The 25,354-nt window shown below is 49.8% G+C and overlaps 6 protein-coding genes across 10 annotated transcripts; 4 read left to right on the forward strand and 2 right to left on the reverse strand.

Moving 5' to 3' along the window:
• The first annotated feature begins 485 nt into the window (after positions 1–485).
• Positions 486–3,439, forward strand: LOC120456320 (moesin/ezrin/radixin homolog 2). The gene is made up of 5 exons (XM_039643081.1): positions 486–627; positions 815–1,759; positions 1,818–2,027; positions 2,114–2,350; positions 2,414–3,439. Exons 2-5 carry the CDS (start codon positions 1,103–1,105, stop codon positions 3,218–3,220), a joined length of 1,911 nt encoding a protein of 636 aa, XP_039499015.1. The 5' UTR covers positions 486–627; positions 815–1,102; the 3' UTR covers positions 3,221–3,439.
• Positions 3,440–4,208: 769 nt separating this feature from the next.
• LOC120455675 (CLIP domain-containing serine protease B15) lies at positions 4,209–5,374 on the forward strand. Its single transcript, XM_039642079.1, has 5 exons — positions 4,209–4,244; positions 4,319–4,592; positions 4,663–4,705; positions 4,770–4,945; positions 5,010–5,374. Exons 2-5 carry the CDS (start codon positions 4,397–4,399, stop codon positions 5,372–5,374), a joined length of 780 nt encoding a protein of 259 aa, XP_039498013.1. The 5' UTR covers positions 4,209–4,244; positions 4,319–4,396.
• A 182-nt stretch (positions 5,375–5,556) lies between these two features.
• Positions 5,557–9,514, reverse strand: LOC120455586 (ubiquilin-1). The gene is made up of 3 exons (XM_039641959.2): positions 9,215–9,514; positions 7,347–8,832; positions 5,557–7,277 (listed from the first exon to the last, which is right to left on the reverse strand). Exons 1-3 carry the CDS (start codon positions 9,308–9,310, stop codon positions 7,201–7,203), a joined length of 1,659 nt encoding a protein of 552 aa, XP_039497893.1. The 5' UTR covers positions 9,311–9,514; the 3' UTR covers positions 5,557–7,200.
• Positions 9,515–11,253: 1,739 nt separating this feature from the next.
• On the forward strand, positions 11,254–17,881 carry LOC120455497 (cytokine receptor). The gene is made up of 3 exons (XM_039641751.2): positions 11,254–12,948; positions 14,609–15,675; positions 15,785–17,881. Exons 1-3 carry the CDS (start codon positions 11,810–11,812, stop codon positions 17,419–17,421), a joined length of 3,843 nt encoding a protein of 1,280 aa, XP_039497685.1. The 5' UTR covers positions 11,254–11,809; the 3' UTR covers positions 17,422–17,881.
• Positions 17,882–17,966: 85 nt separating this feature from the next.
• On the forward strand, positions 17,967–20,577 carry LOC120455498 (cytokine receptor). Of its 4 annotated transcripts, none has more exons than XM_039641754.1 (3): positions 17,967–17,987; positions 18,195–19,378; positions 19,454–20,577. In XM_039641754.1, the coding sequence occupies exons 2-3, from the start codon at positions 18,270–18,272 to the stop codon at positions 20,286–20,288; spliced, it is 1,944 nt and encodes a 647-aa protein (XP_039497688.1). In that variant the 5' UTR covers positions 17,967–17,987; positions 18,195–18,269; the 3' UTR covers positions 20,289–20,577. The 4 variants fall into 4 exon arrangements, with proteins under 4 accessions (XP_039497688.1, XP_039497689.1, XP_039497686.1 ...); XM_039641755.1 differs by having other exon boundaries at positions 17,969–18,004; positions 18,195–19,372; XM_039641752.1 differs by having other exon boundaries at positions 17,973–18,004.
• LOC120455500 (glucose-6-phosphate 1-dehydrogenase) lies at positions 20,531–25,192 on the reverse strand. Of its 2 annotated transcripts, XM_039641760.1 has the most exons (5): positions 25,174–25,192; positions 24,953–25,011; positions 22,138–22,397; positions 21,858–22,075; positions 20,531–21,771 (listed from the first exon to the last, which is right to left on the reverse strand). In XM_039641760.1, the coding sequence occupies exons 2-5, from the start codon at positions 24,969–24,971 to the stop codon at positions 20,694–20,696; spliced, it is 1,575 nt and encodes a 524-aa protein (XP_039497694.1). In that variant the 5' UTR covers positions 24,972–25,011; positions 25,174–25,192; the 3' UTR covers positions 20,531–20,693. The 2 variants fall into 2 exon arrangements, with proteins under 2 accessions (XP_039497694.1, XP_039497695.1); XM_039641761.2 differs by lacking the exons at positions 24,953–25,011; positions 25,174–25,192 and adding an exon at positions 22,808–23,125.
• Positions 25,193–25,354: the final 162 nt, after the last annotated feature.

A 25,354-nucleotide genomic window follows, 5' to 3' on the forward strand; every position in this document is an offset into this window, starting at 1 on the left:
CCTTGAGCCGGTGGAGGTGGAAAACATAAAATAATTGATATTTAAATCAAATATTGCGCTCAAGGACGCAATTTCCCACTTCGTCACCAATCAAACTTTTATATGCGTATTTATGCATTAATGGGGTGGCAACTTCATTTAGAATATTGTGGTATTTTAGTTTATTCATCTTTTATGAAAATGCTGGTAAAATCTTTTCAGTCGTCCGCAGCATGCAAAAACGCAGGTTTTTTAAAAATAAACTTTCATTGGACAATAGACAATTGGAAAATAGAGTGTAAAATTTGAATAGACATTTCGCGGTATTTTACCACCATGGTATTTTACCGCCGTGGTTTTTACCGCAATTTTGCCACTTTTTGCAAACTTTGAAAAATGGAAAGCTGAGGGTTTAGTATGTTTTAAAGTTCATATTTTGACTTTTTAAAGCTTTATGAGGTTTGAGATGGACAGTCTTAAGTATTTTAATACTACCGTAAAATTGTAAGAGAATCACCCTACTAAATATACAAGGAGTCTGCTAGAGAAGTTTTTTCCCCCAGCCCACGGCTGGTCACACTGTTTGTGTTTATGCCGCGCATATCGGGAAATTGTCGTACAATTGCGATTTGCGGTGCAAACCATCGAGTAAGTTGCCTATAATTGCAATCCATCGATGAGTAATCCCTTCTGCCGACCTCCCAATCAGTTTTCACCCCAAAGGAGCTGAGTGGAACTGCGTAAAGTGCGCGCCAGGATGCCGTTGCCACACAGTTCACAAATCGCGACTACGCATAAACGAAGCGCCTTACTCTTTCTTTCTTTCCGCTCGCAGCCTTCAGCCCAAAATTGCCATCGCCCGGAGCATCGAATTGGCTGCAAAATGAGGCAGTCCGCGATTGGTGAGGACCGCAGGAGCAGCAACCACGAATCGGGCCACTAGCTGGCACAGGAGCAGCCGGATCAGAAGGACCAAAGATCATAATAGCAGGAGCAAGGGCAGCAACAAGTCCCTCTGCACGCAACAGGTTACCACGAATTGCCCACAAGGGCACTCAGTTCCGATTCCAATCCAATTGCATCTCACGCATCACATCCAACAACAACACATCACATAATCGCAATGAGCCCGTTCGGCTCCAAAAAGAACCGCTCCCTGTCGGTGCGGGTGAGCACCTTCGACTCGGAGCTGGAGTTTAAGCTGGAGCCGCGTGCCTCCGGCCAGGATCTGTTCGACCTTGTGTGCCGCACCATCGGGCTGCGCGAGTCCTGGTACTTCGGGCTGCAGTACGTCGACACCCGCAGCAACGTGTCCTGGCTGAAGATGGAGAAGCGGGTGCGCGACCAGCGCGTTGAGCTGCATGCCAGTAACAATGTGTACGTGTTTAGCTTCTACGCCAAGTTCTTTCCGGAGAACGTCAGCGAGGAGCTGATCCAGGAGATCACGCAGCACCTGTTCTTCCTGCAGGTCAAGCAGAGCATCCTCTCCATGGACATCTACTGCCGCCCGGAGGCGTCCGTGCTGCTGGCCTCCTACGCGGTGCACGTGCAGTACGGGCCGTACGACTACGAGACCTACAAGGACGGCATGCTGGCCGGGGGTGAGCTCCTGCCCAAGGGGGTGACCGACCAGTACCAGATGACGCCCGAAATGTGGGAGGAACGCATCAAGACGTGGTATATGGACCATGAGCCCATGACGCGCGACGAGGTGGAGATGGAGTACCTGAAGATTGCTCAGGACCTGGACATGTACGGCGTTAACTATTTTCCTATTACGGTGAGAGCCTTAAATTCCGCGATTCGTAAACGAATCTAATCCTTTGTCTGCCCATCAGAATAAGAACAAAACCAAATTGTGGCTGGGCGTCACCTCTGTGGGCCTGAACATCTACGACGAGCGCGATAAGCTAACGCCAAAGACCACGTTCCAGTGGAACGAGATACGGCACGTCAGCTTCGACGACAAGAAGTTCACCATTCGCCTGGTGGATGCCAAGGTCTCGAATTTTATATTTTACTCGCAGGACCTCCACATCAACAAGATGGTAAGGGCAGCTCTAATAACTGAAATGGATGTTTTTATTATTGAACTTCCCATATTAATACTAAATTTGTTCCGTGTTCTTTGCAGATTCTTGACCTGTGCAAGGGCAACCACGATCTGTATATGCGCCGCCGCAAGCCGGACACCATGGAAATCCAGCAAATGAAGGCTCAAGCCAAGGAGGAGAAGCAACGCCGCCAGATCGAACGCAAGAAGTTCATTAGGGAAAAGAAGCTTCGCGAGAAGGCGGAGCACGAGCGCTACGAGCTGGAGAAGAGCATGGAGCACCTGCAAAACGAGATGCGCATGGCCAACGACGCTCTGGTAAACCTAACTCCAACTAGTGGCTCCTGATGTGTAATATTTGTGTATCTTCCTATATTTCAGCGGCGTTCCGAAGAGACTAAGGAGCTGTACTTCGAGAAGAGCCGTGTCAACGAGGAGCAGATGCAGCTGACCGAGTGCAAGGCAAACCACTTCAAGACGGAAATGGACCGGCTGCGCGAGCGACAGATGAAAATCGAGCGGGAGAAGCACGACCTGGAAAAGAAGATTCGTGACGCCGACTTCTATGTCCACCAGCTGACGGTGGAGAATGACAAGCGGGAGGCCGAGACTGAGAAGCTGCGCAAGGAGCTGATCTGCGCCAAAATGGCGGAGCGCGAGGCCACCGCTCGCTTGCTCGACTTCCTCAACAGCGGCCGCAAGTCCTCCACGGACAGCCTGCTGACCGCCTCCAGTGTGTCACACGCAGCCAATACGGCGTCCAGCATGGCTGCCATCAGCACGCCCTCCCTAATCACCAGTAGCTCAACCAATGACTTGGAGACCGCCGGCGGCGCCGAGCTGACCACCCACTCGTCGCACTACCTGGTTCAAGGAGACAATTCCAGCGGCATTTCGGACGACTTTGAGCCCAAGGAGTTCATCCTTACCGACAACGAGATGGAGCAGATCACCAACGAGATGGAGCGCAACCATCTCGACTATCTGCGCAACTCCAAAAAGCAGGTGCAAAACCAATTGCAGACCCTGCGCTCCGAGATCGCGCCGCACAAGATTGAGGAGAACCAGAGCAACCTGGACATCCTAAGCGAGGCGCAAATCAAGGCCGGCGAGAACAAATACTCCACGCTCAAGAAGCTCAAGTCCGGCTCGACCAAGGCGCGGGTGGCCTTCTTCGAGGAGCTCTGACCTCCTCCGTCTCTGCCTCCGTCGCCTTCACATCCCCATCCGCCGACATGACTAATCCCCTATTTAGCTGTACGATATTTGGTGTGTGTGCCTGTGCGCGTGCTAGAGTGTATGAGTGCCTTAACCGTAGTTGTACTATAACTTACTATAACATACTATACTAAATGTCTTTCGATTGTTCGTTCAAGCCGCTGCTGTAATAAACCAATTGCAAACGTACATACATGTATAAACGCATGGAAAAGTTACGAAAGTCAGACTTTGTCTGAATGTTGATGCCTTTCTTATCCACAGGATTTCGTTCTTCTTGCCGCACCGATTTCTAGTAGTTAAGTTTGTAAGCTGATTGCGATTTTACTCAAATAAAGCGTTCGAATTCCTTTTAAGGCTTCCTCTAAAAAATGGTCGGTTGGCCAGGCACTCTTATGTGACCATCCACAGCTTCCAATGTAAATAAGCGTACCGGAAATGCCGGAAATTTCATAATCGCAGCGATAACCAATGATGTCATTATGCACTCCGACGTCATTTCACTCTTATTCGACGCATATGAATAACTGTTAGATACAAAAGATTTGTATTATGGTTGAGGAAGTCCTTCCGTCCGATTCTATAGACTAGTTTTATAGATAGCCATTAAAAGTCGGAACGGGAATGATATGTCTCCCTATACTAGAAAATCGCGCAAATTATTAAAAGAAATTTTTCTATTAATTTACAATAACTTGTTAAGATAGGCAGATCATTTAAGGCTATAGGGTTTTAGATGAGAAGAGTACTCCGTTTCTTTCGCACCATCAGTGTGTCTTTCTCTGATCCAAGTCCTTTTTCTTTGTTTTTATGTGCATAAGGGTTTCAAATTTACATAGGTAATAATAATAATATAATATAATAATAATAATAATAAATGGAATATGAAGTTCGAAAATGGAACAAAAATGTCATATTTTAAATAAAATGAACGTCAGAAATTCACTTCCGTTATTCCAATTAATCAGAAACTCATCAATTTTTTATGAGAAAAGTGCGTAAATGTATGGATTTGGATGGATATGAGTCATATGTTCCAAAACTTAGCCGAATTTGTACCTTTCGCAGAAGCGAAGAACTCCCGATAAGGACCATATTTAAGCCAATGGCGCGGAGTTTAGTTTTCAGTCCAGGTTTAGAGCTACAATGAGAAAAGTAAAAGCGGCAGTCCTGATCCTGGCCTTCCTGTTCCTAGAGTCCCAAGAAGGATCGGCTCTCCTGCTCGACATGGCATGCGGAAGATCGTACAGTGGTACGCGGACTGATAGACTGGTGAATCCGTGGATGGTTTCGCTGATAGTGAACGGCGAGGTCAAATGCAGAGGCTCTCTCATCAAATCTCGTGAGTGTTTCAATCAAATGATGAATGAGGGTTATTTTATTCACGCAAGGCGATCTTTGAACTATTACAGGATTTGTTTTGACGGCAGCACATTGCGTATTCACTGATGAAATGTAAGTCCTCCATTGTCATGCATGTGTGTGTTGGCAGCTCATTCCCAAATCTCTCTTCCTGCAGGCATGTGCACTTTGGTACAACCTTTTCGCTCGACCGACGGAATCCTGGAGAATATTGCAGGCTGGATCCAAATTGTGTTAGGGTCGACAAGAAGATCGTTCACTCGCAATTCAATAATCAAACCCAACAGAACGACATAGCCATACTTCGGATGCAGCATGCGGTGCAGTACTCAGGTAATTAAGTGGCATATCCAGCCGGGGCACTCCAAAGTCTGAACCAGAACTGCCTATCTCCTAGACATTGTCCGCCCCATTTGCCTGCTCATCAATGGGACATGGCCAGCCGTCGACCGATTCCATAGCACCGGCTGGAGCACAACTGAAGCACGCTACCGCATCATCGAGCGCATTGATCGCCTGAATTGCAGCTCGAAGTTCAATAGGCAGGTGGACGAGTCCCAGATATGCGTCCGCAGCAACGCGTGCCTAGGGGATTCCGGTAGCCCCATGAGCGCGAGGATACTGCACATGGGCAGGTATCGCACCTTCCAGCTCGGCTTTATCATCTACGGCCTGAATTCCTGTGCAGGCTTAAATGTCTACACCAATGTGACTTACTACATGGACTGGATCTTGAATGTTCTGGATAACTGGTGGGCATAAGCATTGCGCGTGGTGATACAAGTTTTTATTTTAATTTATTTTGTACGTATAAGATGCAGTAAAGGCAAGAAATGTCAATTAAAAAGTGTTAGCTACTAATTATGCGCAGATTCAACAGCTGAAGTGGGTGAGCTGGAATTCGGGTGCATTGGAAGTGGATGATAGTAAAACACGAGGGTGGCTATAATCTAAAACCAAAGTAGCTTTATTACTGTTTTAAAACATGTGATCATTTACATTCAATTACTTTGTCTCACCACTTCCTTCACTAAACAAATAAACGTGGTTCTTTCGATCGCCTTCGAGTCGGTACAGCTCCACTACCACTACCGCTACCACCAGCCCACTAGCCCTTTAGCCCACCAGACCAGCCACCAACCAAATCGCACGATGAAGTCGGCTCACCTGAGGAGCGAGGCTATGTGGTGGTGGCACTTACAGGGTATACACTGAACTCATAGCTTATATAAACGGTGAGCGCACAGAGGAAAGCGTTTCGAAAGTATGTGATTGAAAATAATCAAAAATGGGAACCCAAATAGTCGGTTATAGGCATACGAAAGTTTAGAGTAAATTACATTACAAATTATTGTTGGGGTTTCTCTCTTTACTAAGGAGTTTTAAATAGTTTTACGTCTTTTGTTAACACCATGGAATATTTTGATATATTTATATATATCTATATACACACATTAACTTACAGTAGATATCGTTAGCATGCAATTGCTTGTGTGCAACAACTTTTTACATTTGTATTCCTCTGAAAACGGGATGGGATAAATAACGCTTGGAGATTGCTCTTATATTAACGAATCGATAACCATTTTGATTGACTACTTGTATTGCTTGTATGCATTTCATAGCATATTCGCATGTAAGCATAAAGCCGATATCTACTGTACGTTGTCCTGTTTGCAGTTGTGTTATTTCCAGAACGTTTTCGGATCGCGAGAAAGGGAGGCGAATCAGAAGGACTGCCGCTGTAACCACCACTAGCACCCGACTAAAACTAGACTGACCGACCAGAGCACAGGATACTACCTTGTCTGATCCTAGAGCTTCTGATTACTGCTCCAATCATTGCACATTGGAACAGCGCCGCCGCTGCGCTCTCTCTTGAGCACAAAACTGGAATTTACACGTGTTTACGACAATAGTTACATTACGACAATAGTTACATTATCACTGACAAAAGAGCACAAGCCCGTTTAGGTTTATTGAAAATCAACGAAGTTCTCAGATAGGGTAAATGCGTGAAACATTTCGGTTGAAGTGTGTGTGTGTGTTTGTTGTGTCTGGGCGTGCAAAACTATGCATTATGTATGCATATTCTAGTTGGTGTTCGGTTAACACATTTCCGCTTTAAGGATTCTCAGGTGTCTAACAGAGCGTTCGGTTCTATCCGAGCTCTCGAAAAGTAAATAATTAAAAAAAATGATATCAACAACGCAAGTGCTGACACTTTGGTATGCGATCTCTATCTAACATTCTCACCGGCGACATATCATCCATCTCTAGTATCTCTCCGTTTTCAAGGCTCCTATGCTCGTGTGGAGCCGCCTGTTTGTGTTGTAGGGGTGTTGGTGTGTTGGTAATGTTGGCATGTGGGTGAGTATGAAGGATTCAAGATATTTCCGGCTTGATGGGGAAACAAGCGATCAGCAGCGCTGACCGTGGAATTTGTGGGCGGGATGTTTGGGAAAAGGACCCGTCCCCCTTTCTCATCGTGTTCTCGTTTGCGTTCTCCAGGGCTGTGGTGGTAGATATATATGTAGTTCGTAGATATATAGACAGGTTGTGTACAGTTTGGAAATGGCTTAGCGTTGTTAACTCAAGGACAACTGGTTGAGGGACAGCAGTCGCTCTACCGCCGCATTGATGTCCCCAAAGGTGGCGATCAGAGCTGTAAGTCACAAGGGTGCGGATTAGAATCACGAACGCCAGACGGCCATGGACCCACTAAGACACTCACCCTGCAAGTTGGCATCCCGGTTACCAAAGCCCATCGCGTTCAACTGCTCCAGCTGCGACTGGTAGCGCACCTCCGGCGGCTGTGTACTGTCCGTGTTGTTCGACATCCCGTTGAGCATGCGCATCATGAAGTCATTAAAGAGCTGCGCGTTGGGACCACCGCCCGGAGCCAGGCTTGGGCCGCCGGTGCCGGTGTTGCCAGCGTTGAGGCCGCTGCTCGGCGAGACGTTGTTGGTGCTGGCGCCGCTGTTGCCCCCGCTCCCATCGCCGCTGCCTGGATCCGTTGCGGAGCCTGCACCCGGTGGTGGTGGTGGAATGCCTAGGGTGCCTACCAGACCTGGGGCGGCGCTGCGCAGCTGCTCCATGCCCTGCTGGATCTGCAGGATGGCGTTCATTGCGTCCGGGTTGGTTATCATGTTCATCACCTCGGGGTTCTGCATTTGGGCCATAAACTGCGGCATCATCTGACGCACCTGCTCCTGCAGGGCGGGGTTGTTAGACAAAAGCGGACTGCTGCTTAGCAAGCGCGAGGCCATGTCCGGGTCCTGGGACATGGATTCCATCATGGAACGCGTGTACGGCGCGTTCAGCAGGTTCTGCATCATGGCTGGGTTGTCGGCCATCTGCTGGAGCAGGCTTCGCATGGCCGGCGTGTTGAGCACATTGTTTGGTGGCAGATCACCCGTCCGATTTCCGGCGCCGGAGCCATTGCCTGTGCCATTGGTTGCCGAATTGGCACCGCCACCGCCCCACGGATTCGGCAAGGGATTGCGGTTTTCGGTGCCCTGCTGCGGATTGATGCCGGCTCCCGAGCCACCGCCGTCGACTAGGCCGGCGAAGGGGTTGCGACCAAAAGATTCCGTGGCCGCGTTCATCATTGGCTCCTGGATGTCGCGGTAGATGCGCTGCAGGGCGCTGTAGCCGCCAGGCACCGACTCTAGGTTCGACATGGCCCGGTCATGCGAGCGCATCAGCTCCTGCAGCATCGAGGGATTGCGGGCCAGCTCCATCGTCTGGCGCAGCAGGTCCGGATTGTTAAGCATGTGCGAGATCTCGGGATTGCGCTGCATCAGGTCTTGCATCTGCGGATTGGACGTGATCAGCTGGCTCATGGTTTCCGGGTTGTTCATCATCTGCTGCACTAGCGGGTTGTCCATCAGGGAGCGCAGCATGTCGCTGTTGTTGAGCAGCTCGTTCTGCATGCGCGCCTGCAGGTCCATAAAGGTGTTTGAACCGGCTCCAAGTGCCTCCATTCCGGCCAGGCCACCGAATTGGTTCAAGCCAAAGGGCGTTTGGCGCACGTCAGCCGGCTGGCGAGCCGGCACCTCGTTGTTGCGCGTCGGCGCCTTTATCACCAGATGCACCGTCAGGTTGTCCTTGATGTTGTGCATCTTAAGCGTGTCCGTGTCCTTCATAATTTTGCCGGCAAAAATGAGCACGAGCTGCTCGGGCTCCGCCTCGAACTTTTGTGCAACCAGAATTTTGAACTGTGGGGCGAGAATTGTGTGATTGTTGTCATTATTATGGGCCCATGAATCTAGTTCCCCTTTCAATTAAATGTGTCTTCCTATGCCCCTGCTTCAATTTATGTGGGTTAATGGGTGTTGTGTGATGTGTGAAAGAACCACCCTTCTCGGTGGCTACGCGGCCAGCGAGCACTGTACTGTGCAAAGTGCACTGTACCAGCTGCGTGTGTTGTGTGCGGCTTAGGCAAAGTGCACTGTACCGCGATTACGGGCACTAATTGCCCAATACTTTGGGGGGGTGTGGGCAAAGAGCAGGGTTGTGAGCCCATCGCTATGAATGGAAAGGGCCAGAAGGTTTTGGATACCCACCTGCAACCAGGCGGGTCACGCGCTTCGTACTCACGTCTTTTATTCCAGAATCTTCGTCAACCTCGACCGTTTTCTTGTCCTTTGGCGTTTTTACAACCACGTTGATGCGCTTGCTGCCGCCTTCCGCCATTTCGATGGTGTAGTTGTTGTGTTCTCGTTTAGTTCTATTTGCGCCGATTTAGCTTGTTGTTGCTAGATGTTGTCACGTCTCGAATTTTTCGGTGTTCTGGATAGATACGTGTTTTCAAACTAAACTATTTCCCATTTGATGAAAAGTAATTCGTCACTTTCTCACTCACACGCACACACACATACTCACGCTCGGTTTCGATTTTGACTTTTACACACGCCAGGGCTGACGTATCGCCAATCGATATATCGATAACAGGTAATTGAAGCGTCCAACGAATCTTAGCCACTGCCAAGCAGTGTTGGGGAGTACCTAGATACTTGTACCTAGGTACAATTTTGTGGTATCTTTTACCTTACCTAGGTATACAAATATTATGCTACCTTTTACCTTACCTAGGTACAAATTTTTGTATACCTAGAGAATTAGGTAAGCTAGGTAAAAAGGTACTGAAATATTTGTGTTATTATTTATTACTAAATAGACTTTTTGATAATTTTTCTTTGAACATAATAATCAATAAAATAATAAGCTGATTCCACCATAGGAAATTATTTATGTTTCGATTCTAATTGCACAATTTTCCACGCAAATGCTGTTCGGTTATTATTAGCTTAAATCAAACACTCACATTTGATCATACCTTAACAATTTGTGAAAGAACCCAAAACTGTCCATAAGAGACGAAAAATGTCCGTAAAAGAAAGCTCAAAAAAAAGGAACTACCTTATGTTTTAAATGGCCAATTTTTTAAGCCAGATGTCAATTGTGTATTGTGTGTAAATAAAGCGATTAAATTCGACGAAAATTCGACTGGAAATTTACACAAACATCTTAAGGCAAGTATAGTATAAATATATTATATGTTCATATGTGTGTATTTCTGTGCAAGTTAAAAGTAAAGTAAAGTAAATGAAAACAAGTATAAGTTCTGTGCTTCGGGATATAAAAGTTCGTTAATACTTTTTAAATTAAAGAACATTTTATTGACAAAAACCAATTTTGTAATGTGTAAAAAGGGTATTTTCTCGGAAAATATTTTATGCGCGAAATGTGTATTTATACATATGTACATACATACGCACATGGAAAAAAATGATTTTGTAAATAAAAGCGCATTTAATTTAGAAAATATAAAAATTGTGCTTTGATGTGTCGACGTTTTCTTATACCAAATCAAAAATAAATGGCTACATCAATATTTATTGGAAATGGATGATATATATTGATGTAGCCATTCATTTCTACATACAATAATTGGCGCCAAAATATTGAATATATATATTGATGTAGCCATTCAATTTTACATACGCACATACAATATTTCGTCAAAATTAAAATTCCGTCACAAAATTAAATGTTATGATGTTTTAAAAATATTTTATTCTATTAATACTTTTTTGTAGAGGGTGCATCCAAACAGCTATGCGTCATATGAGGCCATGAAATCAAAAGTGGCAAAAAAGGAAGAGAATAAATCATCAGAGCCTAAGCGAGCAAATTTCTTCTGTTTCCAAAGCTCAAGCCAGGTAGCTGAACAACAAAATTTGCGTTCGGTAATTATTTGAAGAAAGAAATATGAATTGTTATTTTAATTTTAAAAAGTACTGAATAAAAAATTTAAAAAATCGTATACTTTTTTATACCTTTTATCTTTACCTAGGTACAGAAAAATTTGAAAACCTTTTACCTTACCTAGGTACTTATTTTTGTAAAAACCTTGTACCTTACCTAGGTAAAAATATAGCGTACCTGTCCCAACACTGCTGCCAAGCCGTCTGCTCGTTTGGAACACGTTTTTGGCAGAGGCCGTTGCAGAGATACGAGCAAACAGTAGCTTACAATTTGAATTACGGTGGAAAGCAATGGCTTGCACATATCGCACGCAATGTGACCGTTCGGCGCCAGTTAGCCCTTGTCATCGCATATCGGTCTGCGATAAGTTTCGATAAGCGGTCACACTGCAGACTATCAAACCGTCGACTATATCGTCTGCAACGCGAGCGGGGGCAGGGAGGAGAGCGATCACCGTCCTTAGCCAACTGAGGATTCTGCATTTGCGAGAGAACCAGAGACAAAACAGTAACAGTACCAGGTGCGAAGCGAGCAATTGGCATTGCAGTGCTGTGATAGCCGTATCCGTGAATTAGTGCCGAACAGTGTAGCCCCGGACGAAAATCCCACACCTGGGCAGTGAAATGTTTAAGAGCCACTTCCAGGAACGCAGCGTATAAACGGTTTCCGAGAACTGGCCACCAATACAGAGCCAACAAGTGCCACGGCCAGCTAGGTGTTCTTGTGTGTGTGAGAGAGCGGCGTGTCGGTGTGCGCGTGTGTGAGAGCGAGAGAGAGACAGAAAGAGAGCAAAAGAGCTAAAGACAGAGAGAAAGAGTGAGAGAGCCATCAAAATAGAGTGAACCTTAACAGCAGCGGCTGTAGGGGATTAGGATAAGGACTAGGACTGGGGCCAGTACCAGAACCGGGCCAGGGACCAGAAACATGGTGGCTCAGGTGCAGCTCGTTCTGCTCCTCATGCTACTCGCCGGCTGCCGGGGTGGCGCTAACGCCATCTTGGACCCTGGCTGGGTAATTCCTTCCAAGGTGGAGCAGCTCATCGGCGGCGACTTTAATCTGAGCTGCACCCTCAACGAGGACTACTTCACCGGCAAGAGCGCGGATGACTGCCCCGTGGAGAAGCTATACTTTACCGGTGGCGGTCGCGTCTACCGCGATGCCAAGCACATCCGGATCCTGAACAACACCACCATCCTGTTCAGCGATACGAATGCCATGGAACAGGAGAACGACTACCACTGCATGTGCGACGAGTATGTGATCAACAAGTCAAAGGTCTACGTGGGCACCAGGCCGCTCTTGGTGCGCGACTTTAACTGCCTGGATTACGACTTCCAGTTCATGGTGTGCAACTTCACCCAGCCGCCCAACACGGTCATCACCAAGTACAACATCAGCTACAACACCAACAACGATTGGCGGTACAGCAACACTCTGGACTGCAACTTCGACTCGGCGCCAGTGGTGACCTGCAATCTTACCGACGACAACTACAAGCGCTTCAGCGAGACCTTCTACTTCCGACTGTCCATCTCCAACGCCCTGGGCCACGAGACGCAACCGATTACGATCAACCACTTTGAGCGTCTGGTGCCGGCGCGACCTGGCCAGAACCTGACCCTGCTCAATAGGACCGAGAGCTCCGTGTGCCTGTCGTGGGAGATGCCCCGTCGGTCCAACTACAATCGCGGCCTGGTCTGGCAGGTGCGCGTCACGCCGCAGAACTTCGATCCGATCACCCGACCCAGTTGGCGCAACCACACGCTGACTATCAAGGATACGCTCTGCCTTACGGAGCTGCCTTTCGCCGGTTACAACTATACGCTGCGGGTGCGCGTGCGCGCCAACCAGAACAACACGCTCTGGAGCGAGCCCATGATCTATGCGTTTGCCACCGCTCCGGCGCCGCCGCGTCGCCCGCCCCGCGTCACCTACGGCAGCTTCTATGTCTACTCGTCGGAGAAGGCCATGCGCTTCTATTGGGAGCCGCTGGAGGAGCACGAGCTGAACGGGCCGGACTTTCGGTACTTCATCAGCGAGTATCGCATCAACGGAACAGCCGTGTGAGTAGCGGATCTTGGATAGATACGAATGTACATATGCATCAGTGTACGATTGTGCGCCGTAAGAGGTGCTTGGCACCTAATTACTAATTAGTGGGGCATTGGCAAACCTGTCTCCAGTCACCGGAGAGATTCGCCGGAACGACGACTTCTTGCGAATACGTAGGGCGAGCCACACAGCCATACGGGCATACGGCGTAGTATTTGCACAAGCGCACACGCCGGGAGCCACATTTCCATTGTAGGGGTTCCGCTGAAAATGTTTATTTTTAACAATTCGTCCGAAGTGCCGATGTACACACATGTACGCCAGTGGCGCGGCGAGGCAGAAACACGTTCATTAATGGGAAGACGTTCTGGGCGGCGTTCTGGGCGAATGCACTTCCACGGAATTCGGAGGAGGCCCTCTAGTTTCCTCCAGTTCGGAGTCTGTATATCGGAGCGTAAGGCGTGGGTTTTCCAGAGGATTCTCTTTATCAGAAAACAGCAACACTCAATAGACGTGCTAAAAACAACCCAGATATTTATAGTGCACACCCACCTATGTATGTACATAGGAACACATGTTTGTCTCCAACATCCAAAGCCTGGAGCAGTACCAATCTTGGCGATATAAGAACCCGAGCCGGTGACAATGACATTTTCGAGGCCAAACATCTCTGATATTAAAGGTTTTTAACGACATAAAGACACAGTCTTCTCCACAGAATTATTCCAAAGGGTTCGAATAACTCTCTGTAGTGTTTGCAACGGGAGAAGATTGAGTACTGTTTGTAATTATTTATTCGAGACTTCGTTTTCATACAAAAGTGCGAAGATTAAAAACTATTTTTTCTAGACAATTAATGATTTGTTGTGGGATTTTCTGCGCCTTGATTGCGTTTTTTTGCGCATTAAATTACTCTGAAATTGTTTCATTTTTTTTCTATATATATATATTTTTTCTTAAGTTTTGTTTTCGTTCTAGTTTTTTGGGGTTTTAGTATATACAAGCAAACAGTATATCAACACAATAAGACACAAACAACAATTCGTTTCTTCTTCTCCCCACAGAGCTTTAAAAATCCCAATGAAATCAACAAAAAATATATATAGAATTGATTCTGGGCTAAACCCAATTATCAGTTTCGCCATCGTAGGTTCAGTAGATTAAATAGAATACGTAGATAAAAACTTTTCTTTCCATTTCAATTAGGATTGCTATTCGTACTGGAGTTTCTTGTAATTAAATATTCTGAGAAAAGATAATACTATTGTTTTAATAACAATCTGTATTTATGTTGACACATATACATATGTATATAGGGTGCATAAGTAAAGTTTTCTGGTCGCCTGTTTTGGATCATCTGAACACTCGCCAAATTATCCCTATTAAATTACTCGTGCCACCTCTAAAGACTTGTAAAAATGTATTTTCCATTCCCAAAAAGATTGGAAATTTTAATCATAATCATAATTGTAGGTCCAGCACATATATAATTACCAAGAAAAATACAAATTTACGAGCAATATAATAGAATACCGCAGTTGAACCTAGTTTCGCTTGAATTATGAATACGCGTATTATTATTATTACTTATCTTAAAAATGTTTTTTCTTATAATGTTAGGACTGCGCCTAATAAGTAATCACCTAATTTACATCCGCTTGACTCCTTCAGGGATCCTGGCCTCATCAAGGTGGAGTCCAACTCGGCGATGATCGACCACTGGAGCATGAGTGCCGTCCACCACTTCCTCATCCGCAGCAGCAACAGCCAGGGGTTGTCCGTGAACGCCACCCCGATGACGATCGGCCCCATAAGCAATCGGGACTTCAAGGTGCGCGAGCCCAGGAATATACGCAGCGTGTACCACCCGACCAACAAGAGCTACACGCTCAGCTGGGATCCACCGAGCGATCAGCTGGAACTGCAGAACTACACCGTGTTCTGGTGCGTGCCCAAGCCGGGCCTGCAGTCGGAGTGCGAGGGATCGATACGCTTCGCGGAGGTGGCCAGTGACCTGCATCAGTTCACCACGTCACCGGACCAACTGCTCACCCTGCACATGGCCGTGTCGGCTAACTACCATACGCACAACACGGGCCTGCATTGGGCGATCTGCAGCAGCGACAAAAAGGACGATCTGGCCAAGATGGAGCCCTCGATCGATGTGGCCACCAGCACGTCGCTGACTGTTAGCTGGTCGGAGCGCGTCTGTGCGGTGATCCTGGCCGGCTACAATCTGACCTACTGCCAGCGCTCGGCCGGCCGTCCGGACAATTGCACCACGGTGACCATCGATCGCTATACCAACAAGCACGTCATCCAGAACCTGGTGCCCTACACGGACTACAGCGTCAAGATGCTGATGTACTCGGACTCGCGGGTCAGCAAGTACAGCGACGAGCTGGTCAACCGCACCGGAGAGGCGGCGCCCAGTCAGCCGCGCGAGTTGCAGCTAGTCCGGGTGACCAGCGCCAGCGTGGAGCTCGCCTGGAAGCCACCGCTGCTGGCCAACGGCGTGGTGCGCGCCTACGAGGGTACCTTCCGCTCGCTCCACGACAACGTCACCGAGACATTCCGCGTAAGTGCATCCGCCGACGAGCTGGTGAACAATGAGAAGCCCATTAGCTACCGGCTGGGCAATCTCACCGCGTTCACCCAGTACGAGGTCAGCGTGCGTGCGCGGACCGTCTATCCCTCGGAGCCCAGCAATGTGATCCTCTTCAGCACGGCCATCGGAGGTAAGTGCTTTTATTGGTTAAAATTCAAATTAAGAGTGTTATCAGCAATCTGCTCCTTAAACCATTGTAAATAAGCAATGCATACTAAACCTCCTAATCGTTTGTGCAGTTCCCTCACCGCCAAAACTGTACGTGATTAACAACCCGGACCAGAGCTCACGTCTCGACTGGGAGCCGCCAAGGACGCTAGCGGGACGCATTGATTTCTACGAGATCTCGCTGCGCGACAACAACGCCAGCTGCCTGACAAGCACCATCCTGCCGGGTGGGAACCTCTCTTATGTGATGGCCACGCCGCGCTGCACCAACCACAATCCCTTCCAGCTGGCGGTGCGTGCGATCAACGTGGAGCAGCATCCGCAGTTGGACGGAGCGGATGCAGCGGAAGGTGCAGCTCTGCTTATGTCGGCCACTAGCCAGGAATGCAAGGTACACATAAACGCACTTGGCGAAGAAGAGCGCCTGCAGTTCGAGGCCTACGCTACCAACATGACCGCCTACCGGCTCTACAAATCCGACTGGGGTATCTACGGGTTCATCTGCACACCGGACACACACAGCGTCAAAGCCATGTACCAGACTATCGAGGTGACCGTGGCTATCCTGGTGCTGGGCGTCATCTTCTACCTGGTGTACAAGAAGTACCGCAAGATGTCCGATATCGATCTTGTGCTGCCGCAGGGAATCATGGAGACGCTGAAGAAGCCCATAGACATGGGTGGCTTGGGCCTGGGTCTCGGACCAGACTCGTCCGTCAGCGGAGGCATCGTCTGTACCCGCGTGGACAACTCGCCGCCATACACGCCCCAGGATCTGCCGCACGACTTCAGCAGCTGCGGCAGTGAGAGCTCCAAGTTGCTGCTGCGCACAGCGTCCTCCTCTGGTGGCGGCGGCTGCGTGGATCGCGATGGATACGATGACAACCACGAGACTGGGCCAATAAGTGCAGTTGGTCCGCCCACCAGCTACCTGGCCATGCGACACGGCCTTCTCGTGCAGAATGACAGGGAGCGGGAGAGGGAGCGTGAGCAGGATAGGGAGCGGGAGCAGCAACAGCAGCGCGGTAACGACATGGAAAGGGAGCAGAGGAACACCAACGGTTACATAAAGCCCACGCAGATGAAAAGCTGGGGCGGCAATGGTCCCTCAGATAATGGTCACACGTTTCCAGTTCCTTCGAATGCAATGCCCGCTCCGATGTCCCAGCCGCTATCGCAGATTCCGCTTAGCGGTTATGTGCCCGTTCCCATTCCACAGTCTCGACTCAACCCGGCTCCAGTTCAACCCTTTGGGTCGCCACCAGTACCCTCTGCCGCCACCGCAGCCGCTGCGTCCACCTTCTTTCCCCCGGCCCACCTGCTCAACATGGACAACTACGTGCAGGCCTCGGATCTGCACAAGCTGAAGCCGCTCGTCGCAGCTCCGCTGTCGCAAGCCGGAGGGCCAGCCTTTGCGGGATCTTCGCCAGCAGCTGCTCCACCGCTCCAGTTGGGGCCGTCGGTTGGGGCCACAAATCCAGCTGCACCCACGCCCAAAATGGCTGACATCGGCTACACCACCATGGAGCAGTTGCAGCGCGGTGGGTTGATAAAGCCCCCTCTGGCCGCCACCGTGGGATCGCCAACGCACACCGCTGGTGGGGCGCCGGGAGGCGGCAACCAGCACTCTCGCCTCCAGCCACAAATCAATGGCTACGTGACGCCCCAGGACCTGAACGCCCTGGCTCACAATCGACACGTCCTCTAAGATACCGGAGCGCTCATCATCCATGCACGGATGTGCATCATTTTATCGTTCCCTCGCGTTCGCATCGATCATTTAACTCATCTCCAGCCGCATACCCTTCCAACGCCATGATCTGGTCACCGGATCGCCCCCGGATCCAGGACTAGGAACCCAGAACCTGGAGCCTATAAACTGGAACCTGGCAACTAGAACTACTATCGGGCAGCTGTTTATAGTAATTAGTGGAAACTCTTCGGACGAATGTAGTTTTCGTTTGTAATTTATTTTGTATTCTTTGCGATGCGTGTGAGGCAGAAAGTATTTGTAACGCAATAGTATTTTTTTATATATTCGTACTGTACACTTACCCACTTAACCATCCACGCGTCTAGCATATCGAGCTTATACTTTTAATACCCTATTTACACAATACGCACATCGCTGTATTTCAACATAAAGATAATTTTTTAATAAGGTTTGAGATCTCTGCTTTTTGATTCGGGTTCTATCGATAAGTAGCTTAGTTATACTTAAGTACATTTGTGGGATTATTGAGCTCAGTCGCACAGATCGCTTTCGAGCAGTCGGATCCCACAATCAGGAGGTAAGCCTGGCTCCACATAAAGCGCCATAAAGCCTCGCGCTCTTATCAGCATGGAATTCATTCGGACAAGCGTATAGCCGCAATGCCCTGCGGGATTCGTTTGCTCTCATTTGCTCTACTCTCAAGTGAATGTTTGCTACATTGTGATACATAGTTACGTAATCAGGCTTTATCCAAATTCTACTTCCAGCGCCAAACTACATATGCCAATAGGGGCCGAGCATCAGAAGCTGCGATAAGATCCATTGCAGATTGAGGAACACCTATGGGCTGGAGGAAGTGGATAAGCCGTCTGGTTTTGCTGACGTTGCTGGCGACGCTAATTGGCCACGCCCTGGCGGAGGATGCGCTTGGTGCGCCGGATGGGACGCCTGAGAACTGCAAGATACAGCCCCTCTACGAACCGAGCTGGCGTTCCGGTACAGTTGGCGTGGTGACCTGCAAATGTGAAGGCGGTGAGGGCAGGAAGATGGATGTACGGAGGCAGGGCACAATAGCATCGACGGTCTCGTACAACGGCACCGTGACGCACAGGGATGCGAATCCCGCCAACGAATGGGAGCGCAGGTATGAGTGCCTTCTGGATGGCGTGAGCCAGCACTATGTGTCCGTCCGAGTGTACGCCCGGCTGAATGTGACGGATTTCGAGTGCCGCGAAGAAACCTACCACTTGAGATGCACCTTCAGCCGCATGGAGAACGGCAACTTCGAGAACACAACCCAATACCAGCTGGCGTTAGACACGGCCAAGCCAGTCGACTGCAGAAAGTCGGAGGACGGACGCCGCAGGCGCAAAATGGAGTGCTCCGTGCCCATCGATCCAAACAGCCGTGCACCGGAGTGGAGGGATTTCAGGCTGATCATGATGGATGCTTTGGGCAACCAGACCCAGGAGCTCAGGCGGACCCAAGCCGAAATGCAGCTCCTGGAGTGGCCGAAGGGAAAGCCCAAAATAATACAAAAGCCAAACCAGACATGTCTGGAGTGGAACAGACCCATTATTTACCCGAATCTAACCTTTGAACTAAACGTGGCGTTCCGCCACTCCAAGCTGCCCAGCTTGTCGAGGAATGTCACCGTGCTCCGGAAGCTTGCTGTCAGTGTTTTTGACCGGGTCTGCTTTGAAAACCCACCGGAGGGCAATCAGTTGTTCTACGTTAGTTTAAAGCGCCGTCTCCCGTGTTCGCGCTGGTCGAAAAGGTTCGAGTTCGAACTCATCACGAACGCATCCCTGCCCGTCCGGCCGCCAAAGTTCCTGGCCAATGGCTTCTCCCATTACCCCGCCAAAAGAGAGCTCAAGGTCTACTGGGAGCCGCTGAACGAGCTGGAGTTCAATGGAGCCGAGCAGACATACGTGGCGAACACCAGGTACGGGTAAGCCCATGCAGTAGAACTCCTTTAAGAGCTCACACGTATGTATGTATAAACCGATCCCCATCCACATTTCAGCACCAGAGTGGCCACCACCAAGGACAGGATGTACGCGCTATTCACGGACTGGGATGACACACAACCGGCCACAGTGACTGTGTGGAGCCGCAACGTCGTGGGCCGATCGCTGGAGAGCAGCCAGCTGGAGGTGCCCAAACTGAGTGCGATCCGGTATCGACAGATTTACATGGAGAGCTACAACAAGACGACCTTCCAACTCAACTGGCAAGGGCCGGAGGAGCACGGAAACTTCACCGGCTACATGGTCTATTGGTGCACGCTCTCCAGCAAAGTGCACGATGCCTGCGACGAGAACTCCTCCATTGAGACGACCTTTGCCCGCGAGCCTACGTTCAATTTCTCCGGCATGCAGGGCGTGAACCGGATAGCCGTGGCGGCCAACTACAGTGACGGCCTGACAACAGGGATGCGGTGGTGGTCGGGTGACAGCGAGGTGCCCGAGAGGCCGAAGGTCATGCGGTACGTGGAGGGCATTATCTCCTTGCTGGTGCTTGGAACGCTCGTCGTTGCCATCCAGAAGCTGCGCAAAATGGCGGACATCCGGGTTGTTGTGCCGGACTTAAATGAAGTCCCCACGGAAACTCCAAATGTCAGTAACAGTCGGTACTATCCGGCAACCGTTCCGCCGGAGAAGTTCTACAGCCCAGTGCGGATCTCCGTCACATTTGCAGAAGAGGAGCCCACAAGAACGTCGGACATGCAGCTGCAGGAGCTGCCCAGACCGCAGCCCGTGCCCCAGGCCAATCAGAATGTACCCAGTCAGTACATGGACATGGGCACAATGAGCGCACCCTGCGGCGATGGGTACATCAAGCCGCCACCCTTGCGCTGAGATCTCGGGGGGATCACTCCCCGCCCTTGTTGTAGTTCGCCTGTAAATATTCGAGAGGTTCCATTAGTAACTAGCCCACTCAGCACCGAAACCCACTTAGTAACACTGTCCAGAAGCATCCTCATTATTTAATTAGTTTTACAATTGTAGGGTTTGCCACCCACCTGCAATCCTTTGATGGATCTATTTATGTACATAAACATGCGACCTAGTCGCGTTTATGAGTTAGAAGCTTGCTCTGCTCCAGCTAAACACTATTTCGTATATTTAATAAAAAAATTCTTGTACAGACCAAAGAGAATTACAAATAACCAAAGAATACATATATACATATGTATGTACATGTACGTGAGGACAGAGAGGAGTATCCTGCGAACCCAGCCCGGATTGGTGTGCTCCGATCGTTCAGAGATTGGCCGTGGCCGCCTTGCCGCCGTGCCACTTGTAGGAGCCGGAGTACTTAAAGTTGTTCTCCTCGCACATGCGGTCCGCCTCCTTGGGACCGCGCGATCCGTACTGGTAGGTGATTGGCCGGATGCGCTCCCGCTCGATCTGGTGCAGAATGGGCGTGAAGATGCGCCACGCCTCGCGCAGCTCGTCCGAGCGAACGAAGTGCATCTGGGAGCCGCAGAAGACGTCGAGGATGAGCCGCTCGTAGGCGTCCGGCAGGTAGGAGTCTTTGTAGCGGTGCTCGTAGGTGAGGTCCAGCTCTGTCTCCTCGATGTCGAAGGTGATGCCGGGGCTCTTGGTCATCATCTTGAAGTACAGCGCCTCGCCCGGCTGGACGCGGATAACTAGCTCATTGCGCTTCGTGCTGCCCTCGAAGATGTCGCCGGGCACGTCCTGGTACTGGATGCGCACCTCTGCCTTGCGCTCGTTCAGCGCCTTGCCGCAGCGCAGGATGAAGGGCACGCCCTGCCAGCGCTCGTTGTTGATCTTCAGCACGCCGAGGGCGTAGGTGGGCGTGTTCGAGTCGTCGCTAACGGTAGGGTCCTCCACGTAGCCCGTGCGCGCATCATCGGTGGTGCCCTGCGGATTGCCCAGGTATTGGCCCAGCACCATGTCCTTCAGCGTCAGGGTCTCGATGCTCTTCAGCACCTTGACCTTCTCGTCACGGATGTCATCCGGGTGGCAGCTCACCGGTTTCTCCATGGCCACCAGCGACAGGATCTGCAGCAGATGGTTCTGCATCACGTCGCGGATGATGCCAAACTCGTCAAAGTAGCCGCCACGTCCCTGTGTGCCGAAGGGCTCCTTGAACGTGATCAGCACGGAGGCAATGTTCTCGCGGTTCCACGTCGAGCTGAGGATCTTGTTGCCGAAGCGTATGGTCATCAGGTTCTGCACCATCTCCTTGCCCAGGTAGTGATCGATGCGGTACAGCTGATCCTCGTGGAACAGAGCGGCCAGGTGGTCGCTAAGCGCTTGCGAGGAGGCGTCATCCCGTCCAAAGGGCTTTTCGATGATCACGCGGTTCCAACCGCTGTAAGAGAATGGGGTATAGGCGTGCATAAGTATCTGGTTTCAAGTTTCAATGCATGTTGATCTTGATCTTGAACTTATACTCACCAGACCGACATGCAGATCTGCTTGATGTTGACTGTCACCTCCTCGAAGACGCTGGGGGGCAGGGCCAGGTAGAAGATGCGGTTGGCCTTGTTCTTGTTCTCCATCAGCTCCAGCTGCTGGTTGAGCAGCTCGAAGCCAGTGCGTCCGTCGTATCTGCCGGATACGTACTCGTTGAGAGCCCAGAACTCCTCGTACTTCTTCTGCTCGTGCGACTGGACCTGTGGTGCAATGGAATGGGTTAATTTGATGATGATTGCCCACGGCTAGATCACGGACGCACCTTCATGTACGGCAGGCACTGCTCCTTGAGGCTATCGACCGTCAGCGAGGAGCGGGCATAGCCGCAGAACTTGGTCGGCTTGGGCAGCAGGTCATCGCGGTAGAGCCACCAGAGTGTTGGGTAGATCTTCTTCTTGGCCAGATCGCCAGACGCCCCAAAGATGACGAACGTGTGCGGGATCTTGCCGTCGAAGTGGGTACCCTCGCAGACCATGGTCGGCGACTTGAGTGACTTAATGATGAGATCCAGGGCGGTGTGATCTGTGGACACATATGAAAAGTGGATCTTTTAGGCTTTGGCTTTGAATTCTATTCGAAATCTATTACTCTGTAGCGCTGTCGACATCCAGGAATTTCTGGTTGTTTTTTCACTGAGTAACTTTTTTCAACTGTCATAACTTAATCAAAGTGAACTAAATTCTAAACACAGGTAGCTTAAAGATTTATAACTTTCTTGAATGCATTGTTTTAATAGTAAAATATAAAGGAGGAATGGTATAGGGGTTCTTTACTTCTTAGCTGCAGGGTGAGAAAAAATTCACATCAGTTATAGATAGATGTGCGGGAATTTTCAGTAACTTTGCCCTTGAAATTTGTTCAGTTTTCATAGATCACTGACGATTACTCGACTCCGGATGAGCTTGGTCAGGATGAGCTGCGTGAGGACTCACCGAGGGCCTGGAGGCAACTGACCGTCCGTGGCCGAGTGCAGACTATTTAACGGTCTATTCAATGTCAAGGGAAGAGAGAGCGATAAGCACTCGATAAGACCGGGATCCGTTGTCTAATCAACTCCGATTCGATCCCGATGCCGATGGCGATGACTGGCCAAAGAGTCCGTCAGAGGTCACCCTCCGCGGCGGTCGCTAATGGGTGGCCGGATAGCTGTGGGCAGATGGGGCAGGTGCGGAAGCTTGGCCAGGTGGAACAGCTGGAGCAGGTGCACGCGCGTATCTTCCGATGCGGTTGCACAAAACGAATAAATCGCCGCGCTGCGGTTGACTTTAACAAGGTGTAAGCGATGAACCCGGCAGCGACGTCGACGTCGACGGCGACGGCGATGCAAACGTGGGCACAAAGTGCAAGCCAAGTGCTCCGGGTGTACATACATCACAATTCACCATGTATCCAAACTTGGCAATCTTGGCTTCGGAACGAGCAGCGTCAGTCTGGGCCGGCAGTCTCAGTCGATCGCGTGGCGGAAAGACGTTCGGTCAGATGATCAGTGAATTGCATTATGGCATCACCTCCCCCCTTAGATCGGAACAGATTATAGCGATCACCTAATGGATGATATATACTCGAACGCTTGGAGAAATCTCTGCGATCTATGATATACTATGCAAACTGTTCTCCCTTTTATTGCGATTTTGGATATGCACATATGTATGTATCTTTCAGTACATAGGAGCCCACTATTTGGAAAAGGTTAAAAAGAGGTTGTACATCCACTAATGGAGGCACTAAAGGAGGGGTCATGAAATATACTCCGATAATAGGCACTTCTGGAAACATCATTTCATCATGGCGCTACGTTCGTTTTTGAGAATCGCTGTGAGTCGTTTAAAAGTCAAACGAAGTGAATGGGTCTTGGTGAATCACGTGATTCTACGGCTGGGTACCTGGGCTCTTCGGAGATTTGAGTTAAGCTGGAATTTAACCCTAATTCCGAGGCGGATCTCTGCGAGTCCCGGGGATGCATACTTTTCGGCGGTCGGAGCTTCGGAAGATCAGACAGCGAAGCAGTTGGATGGAACTCGTGGATGGATGGTGACTAAGAGGCTGGCGAGCTCCTTCAAATGCCGAGATTGTGAGTCACAAGCCGACAGTGGTACTTGCCTAGCTCGAACTTAGATGACTTCAACCTCCTTTTGAGTTTGCTTTGTGGTTTAATTTTTCTTTTGCTATGCCTCGTTCCGCATTTTTGATTGATTTGCTTGACCCAGCATGGTTTCATTTATCGAAGCTCGACTGTAATCTCGGCCGCATCGCATTTGACATTGACACAGACGAAGCGAAGGCATCGGGGCAAGGAGAATGGAGAACGGAGAATGGAGAGCTGGCGAGTGGAGAGGGCGAGTGGAGAATGGAGAAGGGAGAAAGAGAAAAGAGGGGAGCAAGGTAACGCGTTTGAATGTTATTAACGCCAAGCGGGTTTGCATTTGTTGTCCCTCGTTGTTTTCTTCTTTTTGGAAAGGCTTCTCGGGTTAAACGCAGGTGGGCAGCTAATTAACCGTGCGTAGAATGTACACATACATGCGTTCCAATGTCATTACCACAGAGTGGAGAACGGAGATTGGGGACTGGAGTGCTCGCGCTGCCGCTAAAGGTTATTGGTATTGCCGGGTTCTAATCTTGGAGCACGCAGCGAGTGTTTGTTTTAGTTGGCCGCTCGGATCCAAGCCCGTCCGATGGCCAAGAGCAGCCACACGTCATCGCTTGGATGGTTGGGTAGTTGGGGGAGTAGTAGTTGTTGAAGAGTGAGAGTAAGAGTGACAGTTGGAGAGTGGCCAGTGTAGAATGGAAGAGAGCGGTGCGGGAGCGGTGTGGCCTCTCCTGTGATAAGAAGACAGTAGTCGGCCGAGTCCGCGTCCTCTGCTTTTTGTAGGTGACCCCCAGTGCCAGGCGAAGAGCACATTTGAAGGGCGCACTCGCACTGGCACTGGCACTCGCAATCGGATTTCGATTGGAAAGCCAGTCCACCTGGCGCGACAGTGATCGCGGCAAGTACGCGCCCGAAAATCGAATTGGTAGCAGTGCGTGGTGTGGAATCCAATTCGATACCAATTGCAATTGCCCGAAGCTGCGATACTAACCTTCCTTTTGCGTTGCCATCTTGACCCGACTGTGTGAATGTGAATGTGAATGGATTTCCCTGTCGAAAAGCAAAAGTGTGACAACTATACGAAGGGCTTTCGATTCGGATATCAGATTTTAGATTTCACCAGTCGCTGGATTTTGAGCAACCTCTGGCGCTTTGGCAATGTAATTAACAAAGAGTTACGGCGCTTGGATTCACTATTTACTATTCACTAACTAGCAGCGCAATCGTAACACAAAGCGAGTTCGGAGTCGCGGAGCTTCAATGGAAGCGGTAGTAATGGAGCTAAGCACGATCATTCCCTGACTGACTGAAGCACGGCGCGAACCGCCGCAGCAAACAAACGCCCAAGCAAGCACTGCCAATGGCAACAACACCAATACCAACACCACTAGCA

This window comes from Drosophila santomea, chromosome X (assembly GCF_016746245.2).
Source record: "Drosophila santomea strain STO CAGO 1482 chromosome X, Prin_Dsan_1.1, whole genome shotgun sequence".
Taxonomy (NCBI): domain Eukaryota; kingdom Metazoa; phylum Arthropoda; class Insecta; order Diptera; family Drosophilidae; genus Drosophila; species Drosophila santomea.

What these genes read in the sequence shown, in the direction of transcription:
- LOC120456320 (XM_039643081.1), top strand. Translation starts at nt 1,103, where the DNA reads ATGAGCCCGTTCGGCTCCAAAAAGAACCGCTCCCTGTCGGTGCGGGTG. An exon ending in TTAACTATTTTCCTATTACG is followed by an intron (nt 1,760 to 1,817) that starts GTGAGAGCCTTA and finishes TCTGCCCATCAG; the next exon opens with AATAAGAACAAAACCAAATT. An exon ending in ACCTCCACATCAACAAGATG is followed by an intron (nt 2,028 to 2,113) that starts GTAAGGGCAGCT and finishes TGTTCTTTGCAG; the next exon opens with ATTCTTGACCTGTGCAAGGG.
- LOC120455675 (XM_039642079.1), top strand. Translation starts at nt 4,397, where the DNA reads ATGAGAAAAGTAAAAGCGGCAGTCCTGATCCTGGCCTTCCTGTTCCTA. An exon ending in AGGCTCTCTCATCAAATCTC is followed by an intron (nt 4,593 to 4,662) that starts GTGAGTGTTTCA and finishes GAACTATTACAG; the next exon opens with GATTTGTTTTGACGGCAGCA. An exon ending in TGCGTATTCACTGATGAAAT is followed by an intron (nt 4,706 to 4,769) that starts GTAAGTCCTCCA and finishes CTCTTCCTGCAG; the next exon opens with GCATGTGCACTTTGGTACAA.
- LOC120455586 (XM_039641959.2), bottom strand. Translation starts at nt 9,310, where the DNA reads ATGGCGGAAGGCGGCAGCAAGCGCATCAACGTGGTTGTAAAAACGCCA. An exon ending in AAGATTCTGGAATAAAAGAC is followed by an intron (nt 8,833 to 9,214) that starts GTGAGTACGAAG and finishes CTCGCCCCACAG; the next exon opens with TTCAAAATTCTGGTTGCACA. An exon ending in CCGGGATGCCAACTTGCAGG is followed by an intron (nt 7,278 to 7,346) that starts GTGAGTGTCTTA and finishes TGTGACTTACAG; the next exon opens with CTCTGATCGCCACCTTTGGG.
- LOC120455497 (XM_039641751.2), top strand. Translation starts at nt 11,810, where the DNA reads ATGGTGGCTCAGGTGCAGCTCGTTCTGCTCCTCATGCTACTCGCCGGC. An exon ending in CGCATCAACGGAACAGCCGT is followed by an intron (nt 12,949 to 14,608) that starts GTGAGTAGCGGA and finishes TGACTCCTTCAG; the next exon opens with GGATCCTGGCCTCATCAAGG. An exon ending in CTTCAGCACGGCCATCGGAG is followed by an intron (nt 15,676 to 15,784) that starts GTAAGTGCTTTT and finishes TCGTTTGTGCAG; the next exon opens with TTCCCTCACCGCCAAAACTG.
- LOC120455498 (XM_039641754.1), top strand. Translation starts at nt 18,270, where the DNA reads ATGGGCTGGAGGAAGTGGATAAGCCGTCTGGTTTTGCTGACGTTGCTG. An exon ending in GTGGCGAACACCAGGTACGG is followed by an intron (nt 19,379 to 19,453) that starts GTAAGCCCATGC and finishes TCCACATTTCAG; the next exon opens with CACCAGAGTGGCCACCACCA.
- LOC120455500 (XM_039641760.1), bottom strand. An exon ending in AGTGCCTGCCGTACATGAAG is followed by an intron (nt 22,076 to 22,137) that starts GTGCGTCCGTGA and finishes ATTGCACCACAG; the next exon opens with GTCCAGTCGCACGAGCAGAA. An exon ending in CAGATCTGCATGTCGGTCTG is followed by an intron (nt 21,772 to 21,857) that starts GTGAGTATAAGT and finishes ATTCTCTTACAG; the next exon opens with CGGTTGGAACCGCGTGATCA.